The 26,981-nt window shown below is 39.6% G+C and overlaps 1 protein-coding gene across 4 annotated transcripts in view; it reads right to left on the bottom strand.

Annotated features, from left to right (window-relative positions):
* Nucleotides 1-892: 892 nt before the first annotated feature.
* The window catches only part of LOC124607492 (solute carrier family 2, facilitated glucose transporter member 1-like), a 60,940-nt gene continuing 34,851 nt past the window's right edge, over nt 893-26,981 (bottom strand). Inside the window, exons 1-11 of one of the 4 annotated variants that reach the window (XM_047139869.1) lie at nt 15,959-16,330; nt 15,468-15,575; nt 15,227-15,387; nt 14,731-14,855; nt 14,501-14,641; nt 7,002-7,139; nt 3,730-3,932; nt 3,360-3,572; nt 3,178-3,280; nt 2,330-2,498; nt 893-2,203 (exon numbers count right to left, since the gene is read on the bottom strand). In XM_047139869.1, coding sequence (XP_046995825.1) covers nt 1,828-2,203; nt 2,330-2,498; nt 3,178-3,280; nt 3,360-3,572; nt 3,730-3,932; nt 7,002-7,139; nt 14,501-14,641; nt 14,731-14,855; nt 15,227-15,387; nt 15,468-15,575; nt 15,959-16,120 — 1,899 coding nt within the window. In that variant the 5' untranslated portion in view covers nt 16,121-16,330 and the 3' untranslated portion in view covers nt 893-1,827. Of the gene's footprint in view, nt 2,204-2,329; nt 2,499-3,177; nt 3,281-3,359; nt 3,573-3,729; nt 3,933-7,001; nt 7,140-14,500; nt 14,642-14,730; nt 14,856-15,226; nt 15,388-15,467; nt 15,576-15,958; nt 16,331-26,981 lie in introns of those variants that run through there. The other 3 variants (XM_047139870.1, XM_047139871.1, XM_047139872.1) reach the window with 3 other exon arrangements.

Below are 26,981 nucleotides of genomic sequence, written 5' to 3'. Positions count from 1 at the left end.
GTGGGCAGGAGACCTGCTTTCAAATCCAGATAAATACACAAGAACAAACTAAGAACAAAATGAACAACAAATAAAATATATTATAGTATTATACCCTTTCCTTTCTCCTTTTATTATTTTTTTTTTTATAAAAAGTTCAGAGGCATATTTAATTTTTGTTTCGTTGGCGGAACCTGAAGTGGTGGCGAACAGCCGTCCCAGTTAGATTTAGGATGAAAGTGGCGGTGGCACTAGCTTTTTTTTTTAGGTTAGATAGGTTTTTGGGGGTAGTATGGGTGATAGGGGTCAATGCCTGAAGTGGAAGAGGTAATTTTCTTTCCTTATTTATATATAAAAAGAAGAAAAAAAGGGCTACTCTACCAGATAATGTACTTTCTTTAAGTATTAGGCATCTGCCTATTACATGCTCTTCTTCAGCATGTCTACTGTCGAGTGTTAATTTCTATTTGATGTAACTGCTTCCTCTTTTTTGTATGTCTATTGATCTTTTCCCTGCAGGTCAATAATTCACTATTTTTTGATTCTTTCATTTATGTGATGTGACCCTCTATCTATCAGATTACATTCACCTCAATTCACAGAAGTAGTAAGTCTTTCTTCCACATAAGAATTCCAGTGTCAAACAGTGTAACACAGAAATCTACCACAGAGTTCCACAATAACAATGCTGTCGTATTTATATTTTCTTATGAACTTCCCGCTTCTACTGAAACTACAACAGGAGGTAATATGTTTACAGAACTCAAGTCTCACGGCTTGTTCTTTCAGTTACAGTAAAGCTGAATAACCATACAAACCCCCAACAGTAGTAACACATTCTGATCTTTAAAATCACTCACAAAAATTTATTTCCCTACAACACTGTTGTGCATAAAAAGAAGCAACACATTGATACAAATATAAAAAATTTATTTGCAGTGTAAAATTAGTACCACAGCACAATCACTTCAGTCACTTTTCTATTACCAAATACACACTTTTCCCACTGTACCAACACAATTTATTGTGGGATGTAATTCTCTGTGACAAAATACGAACAGTTTGATCACTAACTAAGTTCAAAATTTCTTTTAACACTGAGACACTGATAGCCACTGATATAGTTACTGCTGTTTCAGTACCTAAGATCTTAGGTTTACCATAGATGAGTAGAGTAACAACGCATTGCTACTTCAATGCAAAAGGAATTACTACCGACCCAAATTGTTGTTGTACAGTGTGCCTTAAGCTGAAACTACACTGATTAAAACATCAGTAATCTTAAGATATATCTGCTCTCTTTTCTGGTCATTACAATAAAATTTGAACTCAAGATGAAGTTTCTCACAATGGTCAAACTGCATACTATATAATTCAGTTCATAGCATAATGAGTTAATAGTTACAAAAAAAAAATTATGGCATATAAAATGATAAATTATTGTAATTTTAATGGAACTATCACTTATTCAATAAATCCATATCGTCAAATAAATACATGTACACTTCTACAATTACTAAAATACTCTCTCAGAATCACTCTATACAGAATATACCATAAGAAAGAAATACTGATCAATATTTGAAACAGTACACATTTTTAAATGCAAATAAACTTCATGATTGATGAATTACATTAAATTAAGTAGATGATCTTATTCTAAGCTTGGTGCTCTAGTGACAGTGCTCATTTTGTTCTGAGGTATATTAATGCAGCGAAGTATAAAGTTGGAGTATTTCGAGAACAGGAGAAACCAGAGAGCACCCTGTAACCACGAAGTTACAGTGTCTTAACCTATTATCACAATTGCTTTTTATCTTTTTGTATTCAGATGAAGTGAGAAATAATCTACAGTTGGTCATTAGGTTCTTCTGTGTCTGGCATCTGCAGCCCCTCATGTGCCATATCAGACAGCTTCTCTGGAATACTGGGCATGATGCGGGGCAATGTGTGGTGACTGGGAGTTAGGGGGAGGCTGTGATGGCTAGGAGCTATTGGTATCTTCACATCATCATTCTGAGGAAGGACAAGGACGAGGGGTTCATTTCCTGCATTGTGTAGCTGTCCAACATTCGGATACAGCTCAGATTTCGCTACTGCTGTTTCAAGATTTCCCACCGAGCCAGAGAAAGCAGGTGCAGAATATATTTTGCTTCTGAATCCATATTTGAGCATATCTGCAATGTCTGAAATCCTCGTGCCCTTTGTTTCTGGAAAATAGAACCTAGAAGAAAGCAGACAGATACATCGAAATATTGCAGATTCCTCGGTGTAACAGTTTTTACTTCAAATACACAGACATATTACTAACAATAGAACTATTAGAAAGAATACAGTTGAAAGTACTTACTTTAAGAATGCGGATAAGAGAGCAGTTGTCACTGCAAATAGCAGGAATGAAAACTGACCAATCACACTCTGTAGCCATGGGAAAGTCATTCCAATTATGAAGTTCCCTGCCCAGTTTGACATGCTGCCAAATGCCATAGCTATTGGCCGTGGTCCGGTCTCAAACAGCTCTGTAACAAAAGCAGTTATGTTTCTATCAAGTGAATATACACATTGCCTTTACCGACTTCAACTCAAAAGACAATGGATACATCAATATTATGTAAAGAATAAATTGCTACTCATTGTATAGCAGAGATGTTGAGAAGACTCCTCACCCGGGCAGCCAGAGGATGTGTTTTTGTGCATGTGTGTGTTTCAGAAGAGCTCCTGGCCAAACGCTTTCGTGTTTAGCCGTCTTTTGTTGTGCCTGTCTAACATCTCCGCTATACTGTGAGTAGCGATCTATCCTTTACATAATATTGTCGTTATTCCATGCTGGATTTACCCTTGTTTGACACAGGCTACATCTTACGATACTGGCTAAATTACATAAACAGGGACGTGGTAAAGAGATCCTTACACTATTCTTCATGCATTACAAAAAAGATTTTTGACAATACAAACAATGCAGAGATTTTTGGAAGTTTCTCTCTTTTTTGCTCAGCTTGTACTTTCAGGCCTTTGGATGATGAAAATAAGTTATGACTACCTGCCCCAGTTTTCAATGCTTCAACATCCAATCGACAACTTTTTAAGTTTTTAATTTGCTTTTCTCATGAAAGCTAATGAAATAATGTGTCCTTAAAATAAATGTATTAGGCAGCTCGCTTTAATCCTAGTTAATTTATAATTTGTCAGTACCCTTACCTGAACCAATAAAATAGGGAATGGGTCCCAAACCAAGTCCATAACAGAAAACGTACGAAAGGACAGCAAATATGCAGAAATAAGGCATCCAAGAAGTAGAGGTCTGTAAAGTGAAAAGGCATAATGAAATCTTCAACAGTTATGACAGTAATATAAATACGGTAATAAAGTCCACAACTTACAATGTACGTAATTGAGACACAGAGAACCACTAGACAGAGTGTTGCAGTCCAGCAGCTAAGCAGTACCAAATAACGACGGCCGAATCTGTTCAGCAAAGGGATAGCCAAAATTGTGACCAAAAGATTCACACCTCCTGCACCAATTGTTGCAAACTGACTAGCATCTGTTGACAGCCCAGCACTTTTGAATATGGTAACTGAGTAGTAGAATACCTATGGAGGAAAAGAAGTGTCAAATATACCATCTGAAAAGAATTACAAATGAAGACAGTACTTGCAAAATCTTGTACAAATTAAACTGCTGCTAATGATATACAAACATTAAAACTGTAAGTCCTACATTCAGAATTGTGTGTGTCTAGATACTCACAGCATTTATTCCACTGCACTGTTGTCCAAACTGCATGGAACAAACTAGAAGTAATGGCAGCATGAGAGATGGTGAAGTGAGCACCTTGCCTGCACCCCATTCTTTTACTTCCGCAGTTCCCTGAACGGCAGCACGACCCTGTCGCAGTTCTTGCATTTCACCTTCCACAGCTTCTGGTGAAGTTCCACGCAGTCTGCACAGCTCTGCAACAAAGGCAAGTCAGTAGGAAAAGCCATACTTCCTTCAAAACATCTGCACAATGTACTTTTGTTACCATTGCCATTGACATGTTCCATCTGTAGGTTTCCTTCTTTTTTCCCCAATATAACAAATTTTTAGTTGAACGCTATTCTTACTCTATGTCTGGCCACGATATTATTACAGCAAAGGCAGCAATATATTTATTTACTTTATTTTACTGTTAAATGTTGTAGTGGAGTTGTCACCCACAATTCCCAATTAGTATCCAGATAAATGACTGCTCACTGCTGTTGAGAGACATCCTTACCAGGAAGATAATTCTGGTGATTGAATCCACTTTTTGGTAATGATGAGTTACTTTTCCAACTTCTCTTCAACCACCCTCCCCCACCCCCCCCCCCCCACCGCCTCCCCATTTGTTTCATGTGACAGAGCCTTCTCTAAATCTTAAGCATTTTCACTGATGCAGCAGGCAGCTGTACCACAACCAACTCGTTGCCTACGAGTGCAGAATGTTCTGATGCAAGTCAAATGCCACAAGCGAGAAAGTCCAAAAAGCACACTTAACTAGGATCCATAATTGTTAAATTTAACAAATGTAAAATAATAATGTTACTACAGTATTTATCAAGTTCCTGTACTATCACATCTGTAGTGTCCTGCAAGAGGATCATCAGGACGGGAGCTTACTATTTTCCAGTTGTGAAGTCGCTTACCCAACTCATGGTGCTGATGCCTGAGAATACAAGTTGTAAAGATTTTCATGTAAGGAAATTCAGTGCAAAAAGACAAGGAACTCTAGTAGATAACACACTGAACAACAACGTAAGATAGGAAACTACTCTCAAATCCCACAAGGCACTAACACATTAACTGTTGTGCAATCTTGTGTATACCCTGTGTACCATCTCTCCTGCTTCCTAAGGTTCCTGCTGATATGAAATTACCCTTTCATATACATGCATTGTACAATGTTATAACTCTGGTAATTACTTCAGGCAACTTGGTTGAGACAATGTAGACAACATATGCGACATGTTTATCAGGCGACTCTGAATAAGTTTGGAGAAGAGTGATTTCAAGAACTGTGCCTTACTAAATGGCACGGAAATGACTTCTTCCACTAACATGTGCTAATTATGTGCATCTGCTTATGCTGATATGAATCTTTGGCCTAATCTGTTTCATGGGTTTCACTGGAAGTGAATAGTAATTTTGTAAGTTCAGTCATACCTGCCATTACAGGCACAGGTGTTTGAAGTTAAGTTACTGGTAATGTTAAACAGGCTACTAATTTGTTAAGAAGATGCTTCATATCATGAAAAATTTTCAAGTTCATACATTTAAGTTCAGTTAAAGTTACACGATAATACAGATGCAAACACCTGAGAGGCAGCTCTACGTTGCACACACACACACACACACACACACACACACACACACACACACACACACACACACACACACACACACACACTATTACTATTTTAGCCCAAGAGATCAAATTTTACAGAGCCATCAAGCAAAAAATACCACTGCAATTATCAATAATTCATAGAACATACACTGGTCAAAACAATTAGGCAATCAGTTGAGATATCTAGGTTCTGAAGTATTGTCATTGTCAGAATGAACTAAAATGGTTCAACGTCTTTCTAACATTTCTACGGAGTGGAGGCAACAACATTACAGTTGCCGAGATAGTGGTAATAATGGAAAGTTGCTCCAGAGGGGATTGGTGTTGGCTTGTGTTTACTCTACCAAACAAATTACAACGAATTATACAAGCAGTTGGATTCAGATAGCGCAGTGAGCAGGTATTGCAATGCAACAACAATGCGACTTAACCGAAGCTATGGCATGGAGAACCATAGGACACTTCGAAGCGGACACACACACAGCAAGGTGGCTGCAGCTATTTGAGTGTCTCAAAGTACAATATCCAGGACCTGCATGTGATTTCAGACAACAGTAACCGTTACAAGAAGCAAGGCTAAGGTTGTCCATGGGTACCATCAGCAAGAGATGACAGCTTCGGTTAACAGCCCGTCGAGACAGGATGCTTAATGCAACGCAGCTGCAACACACCCTCCAGGCAGCAACAGGACGCGCAATATCAACACACAGTCCAAAATCTGCCTTTGGGAATGTGTCCTTTATGCACAGAGGCCTATGGTGTTTGTTCTATTAAAACCACGGCACCATTTAGCCTGCAGAAACTGGGTAGAGAAACATCAGGATTGGAGACTTAATGCATGGCACCGAGTGTTGCTCACAAATTTGTCAAGATTTTGTATTCAGCCGTAGAATCTTCATTCCCTCATCTGGAGAGAACGTGGAACCCTGAACAATCCTGCTTATGTGCAGGAAATATCGCCGTATCGTGGTGCTGGACGAATGATGTGGGCAGGAGTCAGTGTTGGTGGACATACGGACCTTTATGCCATTCAGAATGGAGCTTTAACTGCTCAGAGGTATAGAGTGAGATCTTCCGACTTTTACTGTGCCCTACACTGGTGCCATAGGAGACGGGTTCCTTCTGGTGGCTGTTAATTCTAGTCCCCCAAAGCTGCACAGGTGGACAACATGCTAGAAGCTGAGGGAATTGAACGAATGGAGTGGCCAGCTTGTTCACCGGACTTAAACCCGATTAAGTGTGTCTGCGATGGATTTAGCAGAGGCATTGCAGCCAGACCAGCACATTCCACAACTGTTGCAGATCTGGATATTGCACTCACAGAAGATAGCCAAATATCCCTCAATAGCTGGTTGATAACCTCGTACTGCCCATGCCACACCGGTGTGCAGCTATACTGGCTGTCCAAGGTGATCACACATCATATTAGAGAGCAACGAGACTGTTTCACTCTTATGGTAGCCCCATGGTGCCTCACTCTACCTAAACGCCATGTAAACCTCAAGTGAAGCATTGAGGCAGCAAATTATCTCAATGTGTGTGTGTGTGTTTATATATATATTAAAAAAAAAAATCCATATGTCTATTGTTTATCCCTCAACCGATCCCCTAATTGTTTTGAGCAGTGTATTTACAAGAACGCTAAATTACTCACCCATTTTTGCCCTCTGTTCTTCACCACGTATCACACAAAGATATTTAGGGCTTTCCGGCAAGAAGCAAATACCACATACTGACAGGAGTACTGGAATGGCATACAGTCCAAGAAGAAAGTGCCAGGTTTCTTCAACTCCTGAAAAGAAAAGAAAAACAAATTAGTAATGTCAGTAATATCAGACTTCCTTTTATTTTGCAGTCACCTGGCACAGACCAGATGCCCTGAATGAAGATTTGATGGTAAGGCTCCCACTGAGCAGCATCTGAGGTAAAGACATGCAAGCAGCAATGCAAGTGCTTGAATCTTAGGCAGTTTCTTCCAAAGACTTAGTTATTTTGTCACAGTGGAAAGAAATCGCTGCAAGAGGAAATTCAAAATGACGAAAGGATAGTGCTCAGGCAGGGTCCAAGCAAAAATGCTCAACAAATCACAATTGGAAAATTGGATCCAGTCACAGCTGCCATCTTAAAAATCTTCCACTAATCTTCACAACATTATATTTGTGAAAATTAGCTGAAGGTTTGACACACAATTTCATCTTAAGTTTGACTAAGTGACTATTTCATTTTCCAAAATTTTAGTTCTGCCTTTACAGGTAAACAAACCTGTCTAACCACTTTCCCAGTCATTTCACAACTCTCACATTCTTTTCGCCAAGACTTTACTTCAATTGATCAAATTACTGTTCCACTCAAGTAGAGAAAATGCAGTTCCCTGAGATGCCTTGGAAAGAGTAGTGAAAATAACTTGTGAAACTTTGAAGTGTATAGGCATCAGTCTTTTGCACTGTACTTTCACAACTACTTTTAATAAAGAACAGTGCAGTGATCTGAAATAATGGAAATTTATTCTCTGGGGATAATATTCTTCAATTTTAAAAGCTTATCTTTTGATAAAATGAGTGCCAAAGAGAGAGAAACTAGATCATTGCAGAGAAACTCACTGTGCCTGACAAATTGGTGTGATGCAACTAATCTGCTACAGTAAATATCTTCACAATGATCAGTGTAACTGCTAAGCAGAGCCTGTGCATCTACCGTAATGAAAAGGTAGAATATGAAAATTTTGTGCATAAAGCATCAAATATCTAGCAATATCAGATGGTTTGAGGCTTAAGAAACTTCCGATTTAAATTTGGAAAAAAAAAAAAAAAAAAAAAAAAAACAACTTTGAATCACTCAGCAGAAGTTTTAGAATGCTTTCTTATTCTTTTAACATAGCGCCAAAGTACTTTAACATTCCTCAAACTTTGCTACGTTTATCCTATTTCTACCCCTGATACAAGAGAGCTGTGAGAAGCAATCACAATGATTTGGCCTTAGCCTTGACCATCCAAACGTATTATACATCTTAACATTAGAAGTTTATGTGCTAATGGTAGATTACAAATTTTGTGCAGCAGAACAGTCTCATGTGAATAACCAACAAACCAAAGTGAAAGGCTCAAAAACCTTATTGTGGTAACTACATGGAACATTCTTATATGATGCGAATTCAACCACATGATAAACGCTTTACTCAGTTCTAAGAACACTAAAAAAACATTAAAAAGTCACTCAAAGACCAATAGATTACCTATATCAATAATAAAAGTCCACGCAGCTAAAAAAATAGTAATAGGAACATACTGACAGTATGAGGTTCACTGTTTCAGCCTGCAGCATGACAGAACAGCTTCTTCCAATGTGTGGACTAAGCATTCTCTTAGATTACTTCATTGGTTGTACAGTAGCACACTAATGAGATGTTGTGCTGCACATAACAATGTTAATGACTAATGTTTATATTTGTCTGTCTTTCCTAATAGTAGCAAACTGAAATTAAAATGACAACATATGTACATACTGAAATAAGAAATATAAACGTGTGAAGAGGGGGATTGAAATAATCTGCTTTCACATTAATATCATTGCTACTATTAGAAAACACGATTTGATACTTATACTTGATTGGTACTTTGTAAAACATACATGCTAGATTGGTACTTTGTAAATATACACAAAGTTCAGCGTACATTTTCTTTGTCTTTCTTAATTGTCAAATTTTTGAATTTTCTAATGCCTTCTTCAACTCAGTATTTGCATCAATGGTCCAACAATTATTTCAGTCTGGGGATACTATAATGTAAATGTTCAACATAACTGTTGTAGCAGTCAGTTTTCTAACTTCACGAGATAAAGAAAGACCACCTAAATTTTATTGCAATACACTGCTTCAGCACCTATGCAGTGAACATATACATAATTTCGCAGATTATTACATTTGCATACTTAATTTTCAAAATGAAATATCAATGTACGCCCAACTTTCTCCAATATTCTGTAATCAAAATATTCTAGCACAAAGGTTGCCTCAGCAGAACTAATGCATGGAGTGCTTTATTTTTACTGAACCAATTTTGTTAATCTGTATATCCATTATCAACTAAAATCATTCTCTTACATTATGGTGAATATAAGGTGTCCTATTTCCACTTGCATATCAATACACATACTTTGACTTTCTCTAAATGCTCTGTGGTACAGAATGTACAACATAAGCAAATAACCTTTATTTATGCAAATCTCTACCTTTATGAACAGCTGCTTGGAAAGCATTAAATCACTCTACTATGTACCTTGCCTTATTTCAGTATACAAAAAACAATTATTTCTATTTCAAATAGATTTTCAAATGTGCAGATTCTCAGGGCACTTTGGAAAGCTGTTTCAAATTATTCAAGCTTTCTTTATGTTCTATAGAATGTATTGAGTGTAAGTCCCTCAATTCTGAACTTACGAACAAAATATACTGCAAGCAATTATAAGAATTCCTGCCATTTTACATACAACATGCTTACGAAAGGCAATGTCTAATCTTATTACCTGAATTAAAAACAATATTAGTAAAAGTGAAAACAAATAAGATATGACTGACAGTGAATTTCGTAAAAGGCGTCCTCAACACAGTTCAGTAGATTTGGAAAACAGTTAGCAGTTATTCAGTCACTGAATATCAAACACGACAACACTGCAGTGTTGATCAGATAGTTCATCGCTTGTCTTTATTCAATTCAGTCGCCAGTCTGATTACAGTTGTCACCACTACTGTTAACTATAACAGCTATTTTAAATATAATATTGTTGAAAGATAATTCACATCATTCAGAGAAGGGGTCGAGTCCCAAACAAAGGAAGTCTACTAAAAACATTTATTCTTCTGACCAAAAGGCCTCACACACACACACACACACACACACACACACACACACACACACACACACACACACAGAGACAGAGACAGAGACAGAGACAGACTCTCGTGTCATTGTGATCCAACTGCTACAATCAGGCTACAATCACCTGAGACAGTGGCCACATATGTGAGAGTTGTTCTTGTGTGAAGATGTACGAGTTTTCTGAAGATGGCCTTTTTTTCTGAAAGAATAATATTTAGTAGTCTTTCCATTGTGCCTGTCTGGGACTCAATGCCTCCTCTATGTGGTGAGCAGCATTATATCCCTTTCATAATATTACTATTATTCCATCCTGCACTGCCCATTGTTGTATTTTGAACACTAATTCCTCAAATGACTCCATGTGGAGGCTCATAAATGCATGTTCACGAAGATCATTAAATGCTATATTAAAGCTAGCCAAATTCTTCTAGCTTTTCCAATTCTCAAACTACAATTTTCAATACAATGAGAATGCCTCAAAAAAAAAAAAAAAAAAAAAAAAAAAAAAATAGCACAACCACCCACTCTACACAAGACCTACGTGGAAACTGCTGCTAATAAACTTTAGTGCTCTCAGTAATCAGTAATATCAGTTCAATTCAATTTGCAATGGTGCTCAACTCTGCAAGTATTATAGAGTACACACACAAATTTTCAGTCACCTTATAGTGATGAAAGACTTAGTCCACTGTCAATAGCATAATAAATATAAAACATTTCTAAATACAAAACGAGCACTCCATGCCTGCTGTGTCAAATTACAATGTCTAAATGAACCATTATATGAATGTAACACCAACTTCTTCCCTTTTTACCATGCCTTTTCTGACTGTCTTTACAGTAACAATGACAACAAAACCAATTGTAAATGACATCAGCAAATGTCTCTTTTTGAGTGACCAATACCTCTGATTGTCACCCCAACTTAAGGCTAAGAGCTTTATCAGATAGCTTTATCTTTTTCTCAGAGTTAGCCTTACAGGAAAATTAATTCTGGCCTTATAATTACTACAAACATTATTGTATTTAAAATATGATCATTTTATGCCTAACTACAACTCTAGAAAACATATACACACACACTATTTCTTATCTGCATATCAGCATATGAAAACATTATCTTTGGCCAATCAAGCACTGATGAACAACAGATCTTTATCTCTGACACATGCACAAATTGCTCAAATTAAATTTACACCTGCTTATATATGTTTCAGTGTGTACTATTAATTTATCTTCCAAACAATTAACCTGAGCATAATCTCCAAATGACTTTGTACAACACTACAGTCAAGAGTTGTTTTGTGGGCCATGCACCCATCAAATCGAACAAATTCAGAATTGTTGGATTGGAGGAATCATGAAGCCTTCAGTCACTAAGAAGACTAGGGTGCAATGCTCACAACCCAGCACTGGGCCCTGCACCACCAACCTTGCCTTCTTTTTGAGTGCTACCCAAAATTCCTCATCCAAGGATTGTATCACCAGTCAACTAAATTTTTGATGTTAATGAGACTTCAGCTACAAAAAACTCAAATCTTGGCTGAAATATTTTTCATGCCATTCCCGCACTCTTATTTTACAGATAACACGAATGATCCACGAAGCATTAGATGACAGCTGTAACAAATAAAAAAGCATAACAAAGAAAATGTTACTTACAACCCATCTTTTAGGGGCAAGTTACAATAAGATGACCGCAACAGCCCACACCTGCAGGGTCAATTTATTGTATCCTCTCCCTCCTCACCTTAACACGCGCTGCCCTCAGGACCCAGACCGCTGCTGTTAAGGTCATCCTGGTGGATCAGGCATCATGGCTCAGCAAAGCCAACAACTTACCAACCTTAGTCGCTGCACCCTTCAGCATAGAGCATGTAAAAAGAAAATATTTCATTCTACAAAGGCTTATGCTGCTGTTGTGGCTGTTTTAACACAAGTGCAAAAGGAGTTATTTTAGGAAATAACTATACTGTAGTATTTTGTTGGAGATCTGTGGAGGGGGTACTGAACTACTGCAATTTACAATGTCAACAGAACCCCTTTTGCTACTGCATTATGAACTAAGAAAATGCAAAAGTTGTTCAAATAAATTACTATAGAAAAAAGTATCATCACAGAGTGTTAGTACTATCTGTAAAAACTAAAAATTAAATGAAACCAGAAGGATGTGCAATGATAATGAGGAGGAAGTTAATATACGTCCCACAACTCCTTGCAACCCCCCCCCCCCCCCCCCCCCACCTTTACAGTATGCTATACGTTTTATGGGTAGTCTACCATCACTTAATACTTCAGGGCATGTAAGCCACATTCTGAAGTTTCAAAATACAATATGTATTATTTGAACAACTTTCAGACTTTAGTACAAATACCGTAAAACTGCTCTGAGAGCACCGATACGATGAATGACAGCAGACTTCGTCTCAAATAGGAAAAAAAAGAGGCCATACATACCTCTAAAGTGGCTCCCTGACTGTAAAACTTCAAACCACCAAACTCAGTATTAATGAAAGAGCACAAGGAATTAAATATTGTTGGTGGCAGAAGAGAAAGGAGCCTTTGAAATTTTTCAAATCATCATACTGGAAACTGAATTATTAAAAATAATTTCATCAATACTCTGTTTTAAAATTTAGCTCGTAAATGTGTTCAATATTCCATACTACAAGACTCCTTTCTACAAAGGTCAAGGAGAGGCAAAACAATACATTTACTTCAGCACAAATGGCAAACAGTTAATCAGAATGGAAAAAAATAAATCTAGCACAACAGAAACATTTTCACATTAGTACAAACATGTGCCGTAAATCACTGCCTTTAAAAACGGGCTACTTCCATTGATATCTTATGACTTTTATATTGTATGTACTTTTAATGAAAAATTAACAATTTTGATAAAGAAATGTCCTGTCTGTAATGTGCAGTGACATTTCGAACCGAATGTAACTTTTAAGGGATACTAAATAAAGGAATACTATTGTCATACCCAACTCTGTGTCCATTAGTTTCTTGTTAATACGCAATCTTGCTACACCATGAGAGTATAGATGTATATGGAAGGGGTTTCAATAACCCTTTCCTGAAAGCTGAAACTAACTGCACATTTTGATTAATTGCAAGCGCACACACACAAGTTTAAGAAGCTGTGTTGATGTCTACAATATCTGCATGTCACGTAAGTAAATTTTGAACTTTGGGATTTTGCGCTACATGACCTACAATAACATAAATATCTCCATACAAACTGTTTCCAAAGGCATAATGAGAAAATTTATCACAATATTGAGAAAGAAGGTTGGAAAATTGATGAAGGTAACTGACTGTTCTCTAGGTCCCAAAATTAAGACAACAGTTTAGCTACAATCCTGCTTCTGTTTGTGTTTTGTCTGTGTGCATGAAAGTTACACATTTCTATTTGAGACTGATTTCTTGAAAGTAATCCACTGATAGATCATAGCACTGTTTTCTACAAATTCGAACAGGTCACACCCGCACCTCATTACGTGCAATTATCAATTAATTCCTTCTAACAAACTGAAAGCATCGTAACATCTGCAACAATGGGATCACAGCATGCAGCCCACACTCAACATAAAGAAATGAACATATCCAGAGTTGTTGTTGTTGTGGTCTTCAGTCCTGAGACTGGTTTGATGCAGCTCTCCATGCACAGTAAAGCTGCATGCCCTCGGGAAAAATTACGGCTGTAGTTTCCCCTTGCTTTCAGCCGTTCACAGTACCAGCACAGCAAGGCCGTTTTGGTTATTGTTACAAGACCAGATCAGTCAATCATCCAGACTGTTGCCCTTGCAACTACTGAAAAGGCTGCTGCCCCTCTTCAGGAACCACACGTTTGTCTGGCCTCTCAACAGATACCCCTCCGTTGTGGTTGCACCTACGGTACGGCTATCTGTATCGCTGAGGCACGCAAGCCTCCCCACCAACGGCAAGGTCCATGGCTCATGGGGGGGGAGTTAACAGGATAGTAATGGGAATTTCCACAGCAAAATTGCTGTGTACATATTAAGATTGCTTTGTTAAGCTGCATTATCCCCAGTTCACTTTGATACAGTTATAAATTTAATTTAAAAATCGATCTCAGTGTAACTATTGGCAGAAACTATGTCTGGTAATTTTATGAACTGCATTATTGAAATCAATTTTTTTTCAGAATACAGTGTGCACATAAAAGAGAATAGCAACACAAATGATGAACCATTAGAAGTCAGGCAAAATTCATAAGTTTTTCATGCAATATCAAAGGAAAAAAACTCACCAAGCACATCTTTCAATCCCATTATCTGGCCCAGGAGGACCCCAACATTAAGTCCTATAGGACAAAGCACTCCCATAGCTCCACGGATAGCTACAGGTGCTATTTCTGTGAGATACATAGGCACTGTGGTCGTTGTAAGACCTGAAAGAGGGGAAAAAAATAAATGCGTACTACACACGAAAAAGATTTTACCACTAAATTACCTCTATTAATGTAAACATTTAACTCACCAGAGGAAAGCCCTACAATCAGTCTAGCAGCTATGAGCATTTCAACAGATTTAGCATAACGAGAACAGACGAACAAAACTGCTGCAACAAGTCCTTGGCCATTATTGATCACCACTGCAGCTTTCCTGGAAAAATACACGACAGAATAAGTGCCACACTCCATTAACTTCACTAATCCATAAAATAGAAAGTGTCTTCTTCCAAACGATCCAACCCCAATTCATAAGCAAGAACTCATAGGTTATATTTTAAAAATTAGGGTTGTATGTTGGGGGACACTTAAGCTTTTAACACTAGGGGCTATGCTGATAATAGCCTAAAAAGTGATGTACAGTAGCGGAAAGAATTATAAAAGGAGAATGACAAATTATGGGGTTACAAGGATAGTATACAAATGCAACAGAACAGAAAACTGATCAGAGTAACAAGAAAGCCAACACTGGAAAAAAAAGAAAAAAAGCCAACACTGGAGGGGAAAAAAAAACCACCACTTTACCTGCCCCATCGATCAGCCACCCAACCGCCCGTCAAAGACCCGGTCATGCCACCCACCAGAAAGACCGAAACAATGACAGACCAGAGTGTGTTCAGTTCAGATGTAGACATCTGGATTCCGTAAGTCTCCATTACTGACTCGTTGCAGAACTGTTTGATAATCTGAAAAGATAAAGAAAACATTGTAACACAAAATCTTTAAATTACATTTTCTCGTTCTCATTGCGAACCCTTTGACTTACGTGAGCTGGAGTATTCATAACGCCTATGTTGTACCCAACAGGAATGCAGGAACCCACAGCAGTAATAATTCCAACAAAGACGAGCAATGGTGTCCATCCCTGCTGCTGCTGTGAACACAGTACGTGACAGTAAAACAAAAGGTAAATCACGCTTTCACGATTATTTGTTAACACTACCGTTCACACACTAGTTAGTTAACAAGAGCAACAAATTATTTCGCTAGCACTGTACCAGAAACGGCTCTTCTGCCTCAATTAAAAGACGTTTATCAACGAATATGTTCTGGCATTGCCGTATTTTTGTTAGGTACGGTATATAACAAAGGTTCAAGGGACTTAGAGGAATGTAAACTTTCAGAATTCAGTACAGCTGCAGGTAATACGAAATTATGATACAAAATGTAGCATGACTTCTATAAATGACAATGTAAATCAAATTTTACAAACGAATGCCGAGGAAAACTGCAGCAGATTTATTTGCACAAGCTTACCCCTTTCGAGCTATTATCTTCTGCAACCAGAATGGGTTGTCTGGATTCGACATCCTTATGGTCCACAGACCCTCCGATGTTCAATGCTTTCAATGACCCTTTCACCAGATCCTTCGCGCGATCCAGCGACATGTTGCTGCTGTAAAACGCTGTGCTCGGCATGTTTGCTGTTTTTACCCTATATGCCGCAGCCGAAATCCACCTCAAACCTGACTGCTGAAACTCTCTTCCAGATGTTCGTGACTACAAAACAGCAGCAGACAAGAGGTGTTTCTTTAATCTCAGCAAACCATGATAAAAATTTCCAAGTCTCTCCACCAAACGACGGAAAGACCACAGCAACTCCCCCACCGAGAGAAAGTCTACGACTGAGCACGCTGCAGCTGGTGCGCGCGTATAAACCGCTCTTGGCGGCGCAGCGGTCGATTTCCAGCTTCGCCGTCATTGGTTGTTACAGTGCTGCGTCGGTGCCTCTCGACCAATAGGAATCAGTCTTCCGAGCCGCTGTTCAATATGATGACAGAGCACGTCGATGAAAATGGAACGTCGACTCTTAGCGTCTTGTGTAAATATTATGGTGTATAATTTAACTACTTACAGGAAAAGTGTCGTAATAAAAGTGATGAAAATTCTGTTAATAATAAATTACCGTAAAGAGCGGATATTTGACCCCTGCAGGAGTAAATTTGCTCCACCTTTGAAAAAATATTCAATACCGCATAGAAACCTACTAGCTTAGCGCCCGCTGCTTCGCTCGCCTACACTGTATGGCTTGTTGAGATTTTTGTTTTTTTGTTTTATTTAATCGAATTCTGATATTTTTCACCAATTGCAGCACGTGTTAAGCTTTTCAAGCAAATTGAGCCCATATAAGCACGAACGGTACTTCTGACCAAAAAGCGTTTCTGGTAGCTGGAGTCCAAAGATATTGTTAATCATGCCTTTTGCGTTCTTATGGAGATATTTCCATAGCAACTTTCATCCTCTAAAAAATATCTATTTATATCTAACTGAGAAGTGAAATACCAATTGTCATAGACATAGCCTTAAAAAATCCTTTAGTGGTTCTTTAAATATTTATTTTCAAAAAAACTTTCACCCACTATTTCACCCCTTTAGTCGATGAATTTCAAAATTGCTGAAACACGTACATTTTTTTTCTGACTAAGAATCAAAACACCAGTTTTCGTAGTTCTCGTTACAAAATTGCCTCAATAGCAACATACTTTCAACAAGTCTTTCACCTCCTTAGGAGTGGAATTTCAGACAGTTCCTTCTTAAACGAGGTCTACAATATAAGAACCACACCATCTCCAAACTTCAAATTTCTGTTCTTAGCAGTTTGGACAGTCTGAACCTATTTCACTCCCTTAGGGGATGTATTTCCAAAAACAATGAAACAAGTATTTTTTCATCTCTAACCGAGAAGCCAAACAGCAGTTTTCAAAGATTTGGCTTTAAAAATGCTTTCGCAATGAAATATTTTCATAAAACGTTTCGCCCCCTATTTCATCCTCTTAGAGGGTGAATTTGCAAAAACAGTGACATGTGTTTTTTTTTATTTTTAACGGATAATTCAAATGCAAATATTCATAGATTTAGCTTCAAAATTGCTTGCACGATGAAATCTTTCCGTAATAAGTAACCCATTCCAGATGATGCTTTGCTCCAGTTTTTAAAACATTATAAAATTTCAAAAAAGAAGGCTGCATACATGGAAGAAGCCTGGAGATACTGACAGGTTTCAGATAGATTATCTAATGGTAAGACAGAGATTTAGGAACCAGGTTTTAAATTGTAAGACATTTCCAGCGGCAGATGTGGACTTTGACCACAATCTATTGGTTATGACCTATAGATTAAAACTGAAGAAACTGCAAAAAGGTGGGAATTTAAGGAGATGGGACCTGGATAAACTGAAAGAACCAGAGGTTATACAGAGTTTCAGGGAGAGCATAAGGGAACAATTGACAGGAATGGGGGAAAGAAATACAGTAGAAGAAGAATGGGTAGCTTTGAGGGATGAAGTAGTGAAGGCAGCAGAGGATCAAGTAGGTAAAAAGACGAGGGCTAGTAGAAATCCTTAGGTAACAGAAGATATTTTGAATTTAATTGATGAAAGGAGAAAATATAAAAATGCAATAAATGAAGCAGGCAAAAAGGAATACAAACGCCTCAAAAATGAGATCGACAGGAAGTGCAAAATGGCTAAGCAGGGATGGCTAGAGTACAAATGTAAGGATGTCGAGGCAGATCTCACTAGGGGTAAGATAGATACTGCCTACAGGAATATAAAAGAGACCTTTAGAGACAAGAGAACCACTTGCATGAATATCAAGAGCTCAGATGGAAACCCAGTTCTAAGCAAAGAAGGGAAAGCAGAAACGTGGAACGAGTATATAGAAGGTAGAAGGGCGATGTACTTGAGGACAATATTATGGAAATGGAAGAGGATGTAGATGAAGATGAAATGGGAGATATGATGCTGCGTGAAGAGTTTGACAGAGCACTGAAAGACCTGAGTCGAAACAAGGCCCCCGGAGTAGACAACATTCCATTGGAACTACTGAAGGCCTTGGGAGAGCCAGTCCTGGCACAACTCTACCATCTGGTGAGCAGGATGTATGAAACAGGCGAAATACCCTCAGGCTTCAAGTAGAATATAATAATTCCAATCCCAAAGAAAGCAGGCGTTGACAGATGTGAAAATTATCGAACTATCAGTTTAATAAGTCACAGCTGCAAAATACTAAGGCGAATTCTTTACAGAAGAGTGGAAAAACTAGTAGAAGCCGACCTCGGGGAAGATCAGTTTGGATTCCGTAGAAATGTTGGAACACGTGAGGCAATACTGACCCTACGACTCATCTTAGAAGATAGATTAAGGAAGGGCAAACCTACGTTTCTAGCATTTGTAGACTTAGAGAAAGCTTTTGACAATGTTGACTGGAACAATCTCTTTCAAATTCTGAAGGTGGCAGGGGTAAAATACAGGGAGCGAAAGGCTATTTACAATTTGTACGGAAACCAGATGGCAGTTATAAGCGTCGAGGGGCATGAAAGGGAAGCAGTGGTTGGGAAGGGAGTGAGACAGGGCTGTAGCCTGTCCCCAATGTTATTCAATCTGTATACTGAGCAAGCAGTGAAGGAAACAAAAGAAAAATTCGGAGTAGAAATTAAAATCCATGGAGAAGAAATAAAAACTTTGAGGTTCGCCGATGACATTGTAATTCTGTCAGAGACAGCAAAGGACTTGGAAGAGCAGTTGAACGGAATGGACAGTGTCTTAGAAAGGAGGATATAAGATGAACGTCAACAAAAGCAAAAAGAGGATAATGGAATGTAGTCAAATTAAATCGGGTGATGCTGAGGGGATTAGATTAGGAAATGAGACACTTAAAGTAGTAAAGGAGTTTTGCTATTTAGGGAGTAAAATAACTGATGATGGTCGAAGTAGAGAGGATATAAAATGTAGACTGGCAATGGCAAGGAAATCTTTTCTGAAGAAGAGAAATTTGTTAACATCGAGTATAGATTTAAGTGTCAGGAAGTCATTTCTGAAAGTATTTCTATGGAGTGTAGCCATGTATGGAAGTGAAACATGGACGATAAATAGTTTGGACAAAAAGAGAATAGAAGCTTTTGAAATGTGGTGCTACAGAATAATGCTGAAGATTAGATGGGTAGATCACATAACTAATGAGAAAGTATTGAATAGGATTGGGGAGAAGAGAAGTTTGTGGCACAACTTGACTAGAAGAAGGGATCGGTTGGTAGGACACGTTCTGAGGCATCAAGGGATCACCAATTTAGTATTGGAGGGCAGCGTGGATTTTTAAAAATCGTAGAGGGAGACCAAGAGATGAATACACTAAGCAGATTCAGAAGGATGTAGGTTGCGGTAGGTACTGGGAGATGAAGAGGCTTGTACAGGATAGAGTAGCAAGGAGAGCTGCATCAAACCAGTCTCAGGACTGAAGACCACAACAACAACATCTTTGATGTCTTCCACTTCCGTAGCGGTTGAATTTCCAAAATCAGTGAACACGATTTTTTTTTTATTTCTGACTGAGAAGTCAAAGTTAAATTTTCATAGATTTAGATTTAAAATGCTTTCATAATAAAATATTGTCATAAAAAGTCTCACCCCAATTTCACCCACCTAGGGAGTTTCAAAAACCACTGAAACACGTATTATTTTATTTGTAAACGAGAAGTCAAGTACCAATGTTCATACACGTAGCCTTAAAAATACTTTAGAAGTTATTTAATAATGATATATTTTCAAAAAAGCTTTCACCCACTATTTCATCCCCATAGGGTTAATTTTCCGAAAACGCTGGGACACGTATTTCTTTATTTCTGACGGAGAAACCAAATACCAATTTTCGTGGATCTAGTTTCAAAATTGCCTTAATTGCGACATTTTTCAAAAAAATCCTGCATCCTCTATTTCGAAAATTCCCTTCTGATACAACGCCTACAGAATAAGATCCACACCTCCAGATTCCAAGATTCTGTTCTTAGCGGTTTCGACTGGGCGATGAGTGAGTCAGTCAGTCAGTATATTGTCTTTTATATGCAGAGAAGATTCTAATAAAGATTTGCTAACAGTTTCGATTGATCGATTCTAACAGTTCACAGTTTCTATTAGCTTATATACACTAAGTTTACTTAGGACACCTCTTCCGAAAGACGAAAACCGAATTTCGAACACCGTTTTTCGCTGTTGTGTTTACATGTTAAGGTCTGAAGCGGATTTACTACCACAGTTAAACATGGCGCCTGAAAAACAGCTGTTACAGTTTCTTAACCAGTCAGCACAATAACGATTTCTGTTCATTGAGACGAGGTGTGCACAGCTTCAGTATAATATTTTTACTTATCCTTCGCAGTACAAAAAGCGACTCTGTCCATATTAGGCAAAAAAATTTAAAAACAAGACGAAACCTGACAGGCCAAGCACGTTTCAAAACCGGCTGCGTTCACGTGGGAGCGAAACTCGATTGCGGAATTCCAATACCAGCAACTAGGAGCCCATTTCCAGAATTGGTCTTCAAGTGTTTACATGACCATCCAGAAGCAGTATTAGGAAATCGGTTTGCGAAATCCGGTTTTGGAAACCCCATAGAAACGGGGTGATGTTTGAACTATTATCCCGTTAGCCATCTTCTGTTCCAAATGTTTACTACCGTATTTTTGACATTTTTATCAAAAAAGTGGTATTTTGCTAACAGAAAACTACTTGAACAAAAGGCAAATAATATTCATTTATATCTAGAAATTAATTATTGTCTTTATTTCTCACTATACGATCGAAAGCACTTGTAAAAGTGACTTTCTGGGAAAACTGGAGAAACTTTGCGCCACTGACAAAGTGGATTAAAATAGCTCCACAGTATTTTCATTACTTGACTTTAGAACTGACTCGGCTTGGGATGAATATTATTACGCTGTAAATGAGTAGGCCTACTGCTAAGAGATTAATGTTGTTATAGTACGGCACGAGGGTAAACGAAGCTAGGACATCGTCGATATGCAGATTACTGGTGCAGCATCAAAAATCTGGAAGAAAGCCCGGAATCCATAAAAAATGGAACACTTGCTTGAAATATCACAAAACGCTTCTAGCCGCGCAGAGTGGCCGCGCGGTTTGAGGCGCCATGTCAGGGATTGCGCGGCCCCTCCCACCGGAGGTTCGATTCCTCCGCCGGGCGCATGTGTTTGTGTGTGTGTGTGTGTGTGTGTAAGTCTAGGGACCGATGACCTCAGCAGTTTGGTCGCTTAGGACTTCACACCCATTTGAACATTTGAAAACGCTTCTAAATCAATGCCAGATACTAGTAAATAATGTAAGAAGAAAAATCTAGACAGTGCTTGATTATTCTAGCGATGAGGACCTATTAGAAGAACAAATTCTTGGCAAAAGTTCAGACGAAGATTACAGAACAAACCAGCTGGTAGTGTCAGCAACATCTACAGAGAATGAAGAGGCCCTGTCAAAACGAAAGGAAAAACTGGAAACAATCAGCAAGCAGATTGGTATGTTTGTGGTTTTACAATATGAAAATAAACATTACTCTGGTATAATTGAAAGTATTAACGAAGATAGTGCAACCGTAAATAACACATCATTGATAACTGAAAACAGCATGTAAATAAATATATCTAAACTCCTCAGAACGATTAAGCGAAAGGAGGATTTTCTTAGTGACATAGCTGGTCGATGGCGATGACTTTGTGCAAAATATTTCCCTGGTGCAGTCACCGGTTGGTTCAAATGGCTCTGAGCACTATGGGACTTAACATCTGAGGTCATCAGTCCCTTAGAACTTAGAACTACTAACTAACCTAAGGACATCACACACATCCATGCCCGAGGCACGGTCGCGCGGTTCCGAACTGAAGCGCCTAGAACCGCTCGGCCACTTCGGCCGGCCGGTGTAGTCACTGACATTTTGATACGCAGACATACGTAATGAAACGTAGGCCTTTTCTTCGATAGCAAAACAAAACTAAAAACTGTTCATTTTTGTTCCTTTGTTAGTTTCTCAAATAAAAATTCAGTGTAGCAAATTTTTTATTAGTTTTGTCCCTTTTATACAAAAAATTACATAAATGTGTGTTTGGTATGGACCTGTAAGAATACGTAACAGATTTTAAAGAAGGTAACATTGGTCCAAGCTATTATTCCATCTTAAAAAAAACGTTTATATGAAACGGAGCAAAGTAACACACTCCAGGGGTTACTTTGCTTCAACATTTAAAACGTTATAAAATTCCAAAAACAAACCTTTGATGTCTTGCATGATTTCACGTGGTTTTAGAAGTTTACCTCATTTTCGAAAGTCATTTTTCAAAACTACATTTCTAAGAAACAGAGACAGTCTTATCACAGGCAATGAAGGACGATATGAAACACGATATATGCGCAATAGAAGTGGAGTGGTACACTATATGATCAAAAGTATCCGGACACCCCCAAAAACATACGTTTTTCATATTAGAGGTATGGTGCTGCCACCCACTACAAGTACTCCATATCAGTGAGCTCAGATGTCATTAGACATCGTTAGAGAGCAGAATGGGGCGCTCAGCAGAACTCGCGGACTTCGAACATGGTCAGGTGATTGGGTGTCACTCGTGTCATACGTCTGTACGCGATATTTCCACACTCATAAACATCCCTAGTCCACTGTTTCCAATGTGATAGTGAAGTGGAAACGTGAAGGGACACATACAGCACAAAGCGTACAGGCCGACCACGTCTGTTGACTGACAGAGACGGCCAACAGTTGAAGAAGGTCGTAAAGTGTAATAGGCAGATATCTATCCATCACACGGGAATTGCAAACTGCATCAGGATCCACTGCAAGTGCTATGACAGTTAGGCGGGAGGTGAGAAAGCTTGGATTTCATGGTCTAGCAGCTGCTCATAAGCCCCACATCACACCGATAAATGCCAAATGACGCCTCACCTGGTGTATGGAGCGTAAACACTGGGAGATTGAACAGTGCAAAAACGTTGTGTGGCCATCCAATGGCAGGGTGTGGGTATGGCGAATGCACCGTGAACGTCATCTGCCAGCGTGTGTAGTGCCAATAGTAAAATTCGGAGGCAGTGGTATTGTGGTGTGGTCGGGTTTTTCATGGAACGGGCTTGCATCCCTTGTTGTTTTGCGTAGTACTATCATAGCACAGGCCTACATGAGTGTTTTAAGCACCTTTTTGCTTCCCACTGTTGAAGAGTAATTCAGGGATGGCGATTGCATCTTTCAACACGACCAAGCACCTGTTCATAATGCACGGCCTGTGGCGGAGTGGTTACACGACAGTAACATCCCTGTAATGGGCTGGCCTGCACAGAGTCCTGATGTGTGTCCTCTAGAACACCTTTGGGATGTTTTGGAACGCCGACTTCGTGCCAGGCTTCAGCGACCGACATCGATACCTCTCCTCAGTGCAGCACTCCGTGAAGAATGGGCTGCCATTCCCCAAGAAACGTTCCTGCACCTGATTGAACCTAGGTCTGCGAGAATGGAAGGTGTCATCAAGTCTAAGGGTGGGCCAACACCATGTTGAATTCCAGCATTACCGATGGAGGGCGCCACGAACTTGTAAGTCTTTTCAGTCGGGTGTCCGAATACTTTTGAACACATAGTGTATGTTTGTAACGATAAATGGTACAGATTTCACGACATTGGAAAGCAGGATAACTGACACAAATAAGGTCCATGTTCGACACATGTCAGGCTCCCAACATAAATGTCGATATCAGATTCTCAGTAAGGAACATGCCCTCCTAGGACACTAATGCACATTTTGCATCTATTACTAATGTTGGCTACCAATCAGTTGAGGAGTCCTTGGGGGATATTCTCCCACTCATCTCCCAAAGTGGTTTTCAGTTCTTGAACGTTCGGGGAGGGAGTGTCCGTTAAGAAACACGACCGTCAAGAACGTCTCACGCATGAGCTACAGGGTTTAGGTCCGGGGAGTATGTAGGACATTCCATACGTGCAGTGTCCTCACTTTCCAACATGTCCGACACCTTAGCAGTCCTGTATGGACAGGCGTTGTCATCCATAAATAGGCGGACACGATCCAGAATAATGTCGCTACAATAGCGCTGTGCTGTGCCGGTTCCTCGCACAAAGATATGCAGAGGTGTTCGGCCACTGTGCATAATGCCTGACCACACCTTAATGCCTAGACCATATCGATGGTTCGCGCGGCTACCCCTGTCGAAGGTTCGAGTCCTCCATCGAGCATGGGCGTACACCGTACTGCATGAATTGTCGGGTGCGTAAACAGCGCCCGTGCACAGCCTTCGAAGCATTTAATATTTCCCACCCTGTAGATTTCCCTTCACTATTATTGGCCGGGTGTTCCGTTGCAATTGTCGGTTGTTCCTTAGCCTAAGTTTAAGTTAGACGAAGTAGTGTGTAAGCTTAGGTACCTATGACCTCAGCAGTTTGGTCCCATAGGAACTTACCACAGATTTCCAAAAAATTCCATATACAGGGTGTTTCAAAAATGACCGGTATATTTGAAACGGCAATAAAAACTAAACGAGCAGCGATAGAAATACACCGTTTGTTGCAATATGCTTGGGACAACAGTACATTTTCAGGCGGACAAACTTTCGAAATTACAGTAGTTACAATTTTCAACAACAGATGGCGATGCAAGTGATGTGAAAGATATAGAAGACAACGCAGTCTGTGGGTGCGCCATTCTGTACGTCGTCTTTGTGCTGTAAGCGTGTGCTGTTCACAACGTGCAAGTGTGCTGTAGACAACACGGTTTATTCCTTAGAACAGAGGATTTTTCTGTTGTTGGAATTCCACCGCCTAGAACACAGTGTTGTTGCAACAAGACGAAGTTTTCAACGAAGGTTTAATGTAACCAAAGGACCAAAAAGCGATACAATAAAGGATCTGTTTGAAAAATTTCAACGGACTGGGAACGTGACGGATGAACTTGCTGGAAAGGTAGGGCGACCGCGTACGGCAACCACAGAGGGCAACGCGCAGCTAGTGCAGCAGGTGATCCAACAGCGGCCTCGGGTTTCCGTTCGCCATGTTGCAGCTGCGGTCCAAATGACACCAATGTCCACGTATCGCCTCATGCGCCAGAGTTTACACCTCTATCCGTACAAAATTCAAATGCGGCAACCCCTCAGCGCCGCTACCATTGCTGCACGAGAGACATTCGCTAACGATATAGTGCACAGGATTGATGACGGCGATATGCATGTGGGCAGCATTTGGTTTACTGACGAAGCTTATTTTTACCTGGACGGCTTCGTCAATAAACAGAACTGGCGCATATGGGGAACCGAAAAGCCCCATGTTGCAGTCCCATCGTCCCTGCATCCTCAAAAAGTACTGGTCTGGGCCGCCATTTCTTCCAAAGGAATCATTGGCCCATTTTTCAGATCCCAAACGATTACTGCATCACGCTATCTGGACATTCTTCGTGAATTTGTGGAGGTACAAACTGCCTTAGACGACACTGCGAACACCTCGTGGTTTATGCAAGATGGTGCCCGGCCACATCGCACGGCCGACGTCTTTAATTTCCTGAATGAGTATTTCGATGTTCGTGTGATTGCTTTGGGCTATCCGAAACATACAGGAGGCGGCGTGGATTGGCCTCCCTATTCGCCAGACATGAACCCCTGTGACTTCTTTCTGTGGGCACACTTGAAAGACCAGGTGTACCGCCAGAATCCAGAAACAATTGAACAGCTGAAGCAGTACATCTCATCTGCATGTGAAGCCATTCCGCCAGACACGTTATCAAAGGTTTCGGGTAATTTCATTCAGAGACTACGCCATATTATTGCTACGCATGGTGGATATGTGGGAAATATCGTACTATAGAGTTTCCCAGACCGCAGCGTCATCTGTTGTTGACAATTGTAACTACTGTAATTTCGAAAGTTTGTCTGCCTGAAAATGTACTGTTGTCCCAAGCATATTGCAACAAACGGTGTATTTCTATCGCTGCTCGTTTAGTTTGTATTGCCGTTTCAAACATACCGGTCATTTTTGAAACACCCTGTAGATGACGTTCATCAACATTCTATGGTGTGTAACACGTTCGCACCCATTTGACACTAACTGATGGCCAGAATCACTTGCCACAGTGTAGCGCGATTCGCCGGAAAATGTCGCTCTGGAACACTGTGCTAACCCCAACCAACATGCTCCCTACACCAAAGAACTCTTTCTTGACGGTGGCGTGGTTGAAGTGGAATCCATTTAAAAGGCTTCCGAGCATACAAACCACCCTGATTTCATCGCCGCAAAATCATGCTGGCAGAGACACGTGTACCCATTGCGGTTGCAAGATCTGGTTACAGAGAGATGTCTATTCTTTTGCGCCACTAGAGCTACATATCGATCCTCTTCCCGTATGGTGGTCCATCTACGACCGCTGGCTCACACTGTTGCATAGCACTTCCACCTTCTGCGGCCTTCTTTAATCGCGAGATGATCCTTTTGGACACACCCAT

Source organism: Schistocerca americana, chromosome 3, assembly GCF_021461395.2.
Source record: "Schistocerca americana isolate TAMUIC-IGC-003095 chromosome 3, iqSchAmer2.1, whole genome shotgun sequence".
NCBI classification, from domain to species: Eukaryota; Metazoa; Arthropoda; class Insecta; order Orthoptera; family Acrididae; genus Schistocerca; species Schistocerca americana.
The sequence above is the reverse complement of the archived record's forward strand: the minus strand, read 5'-3'. Positions and strand labels throughout refer to the sequence as shown.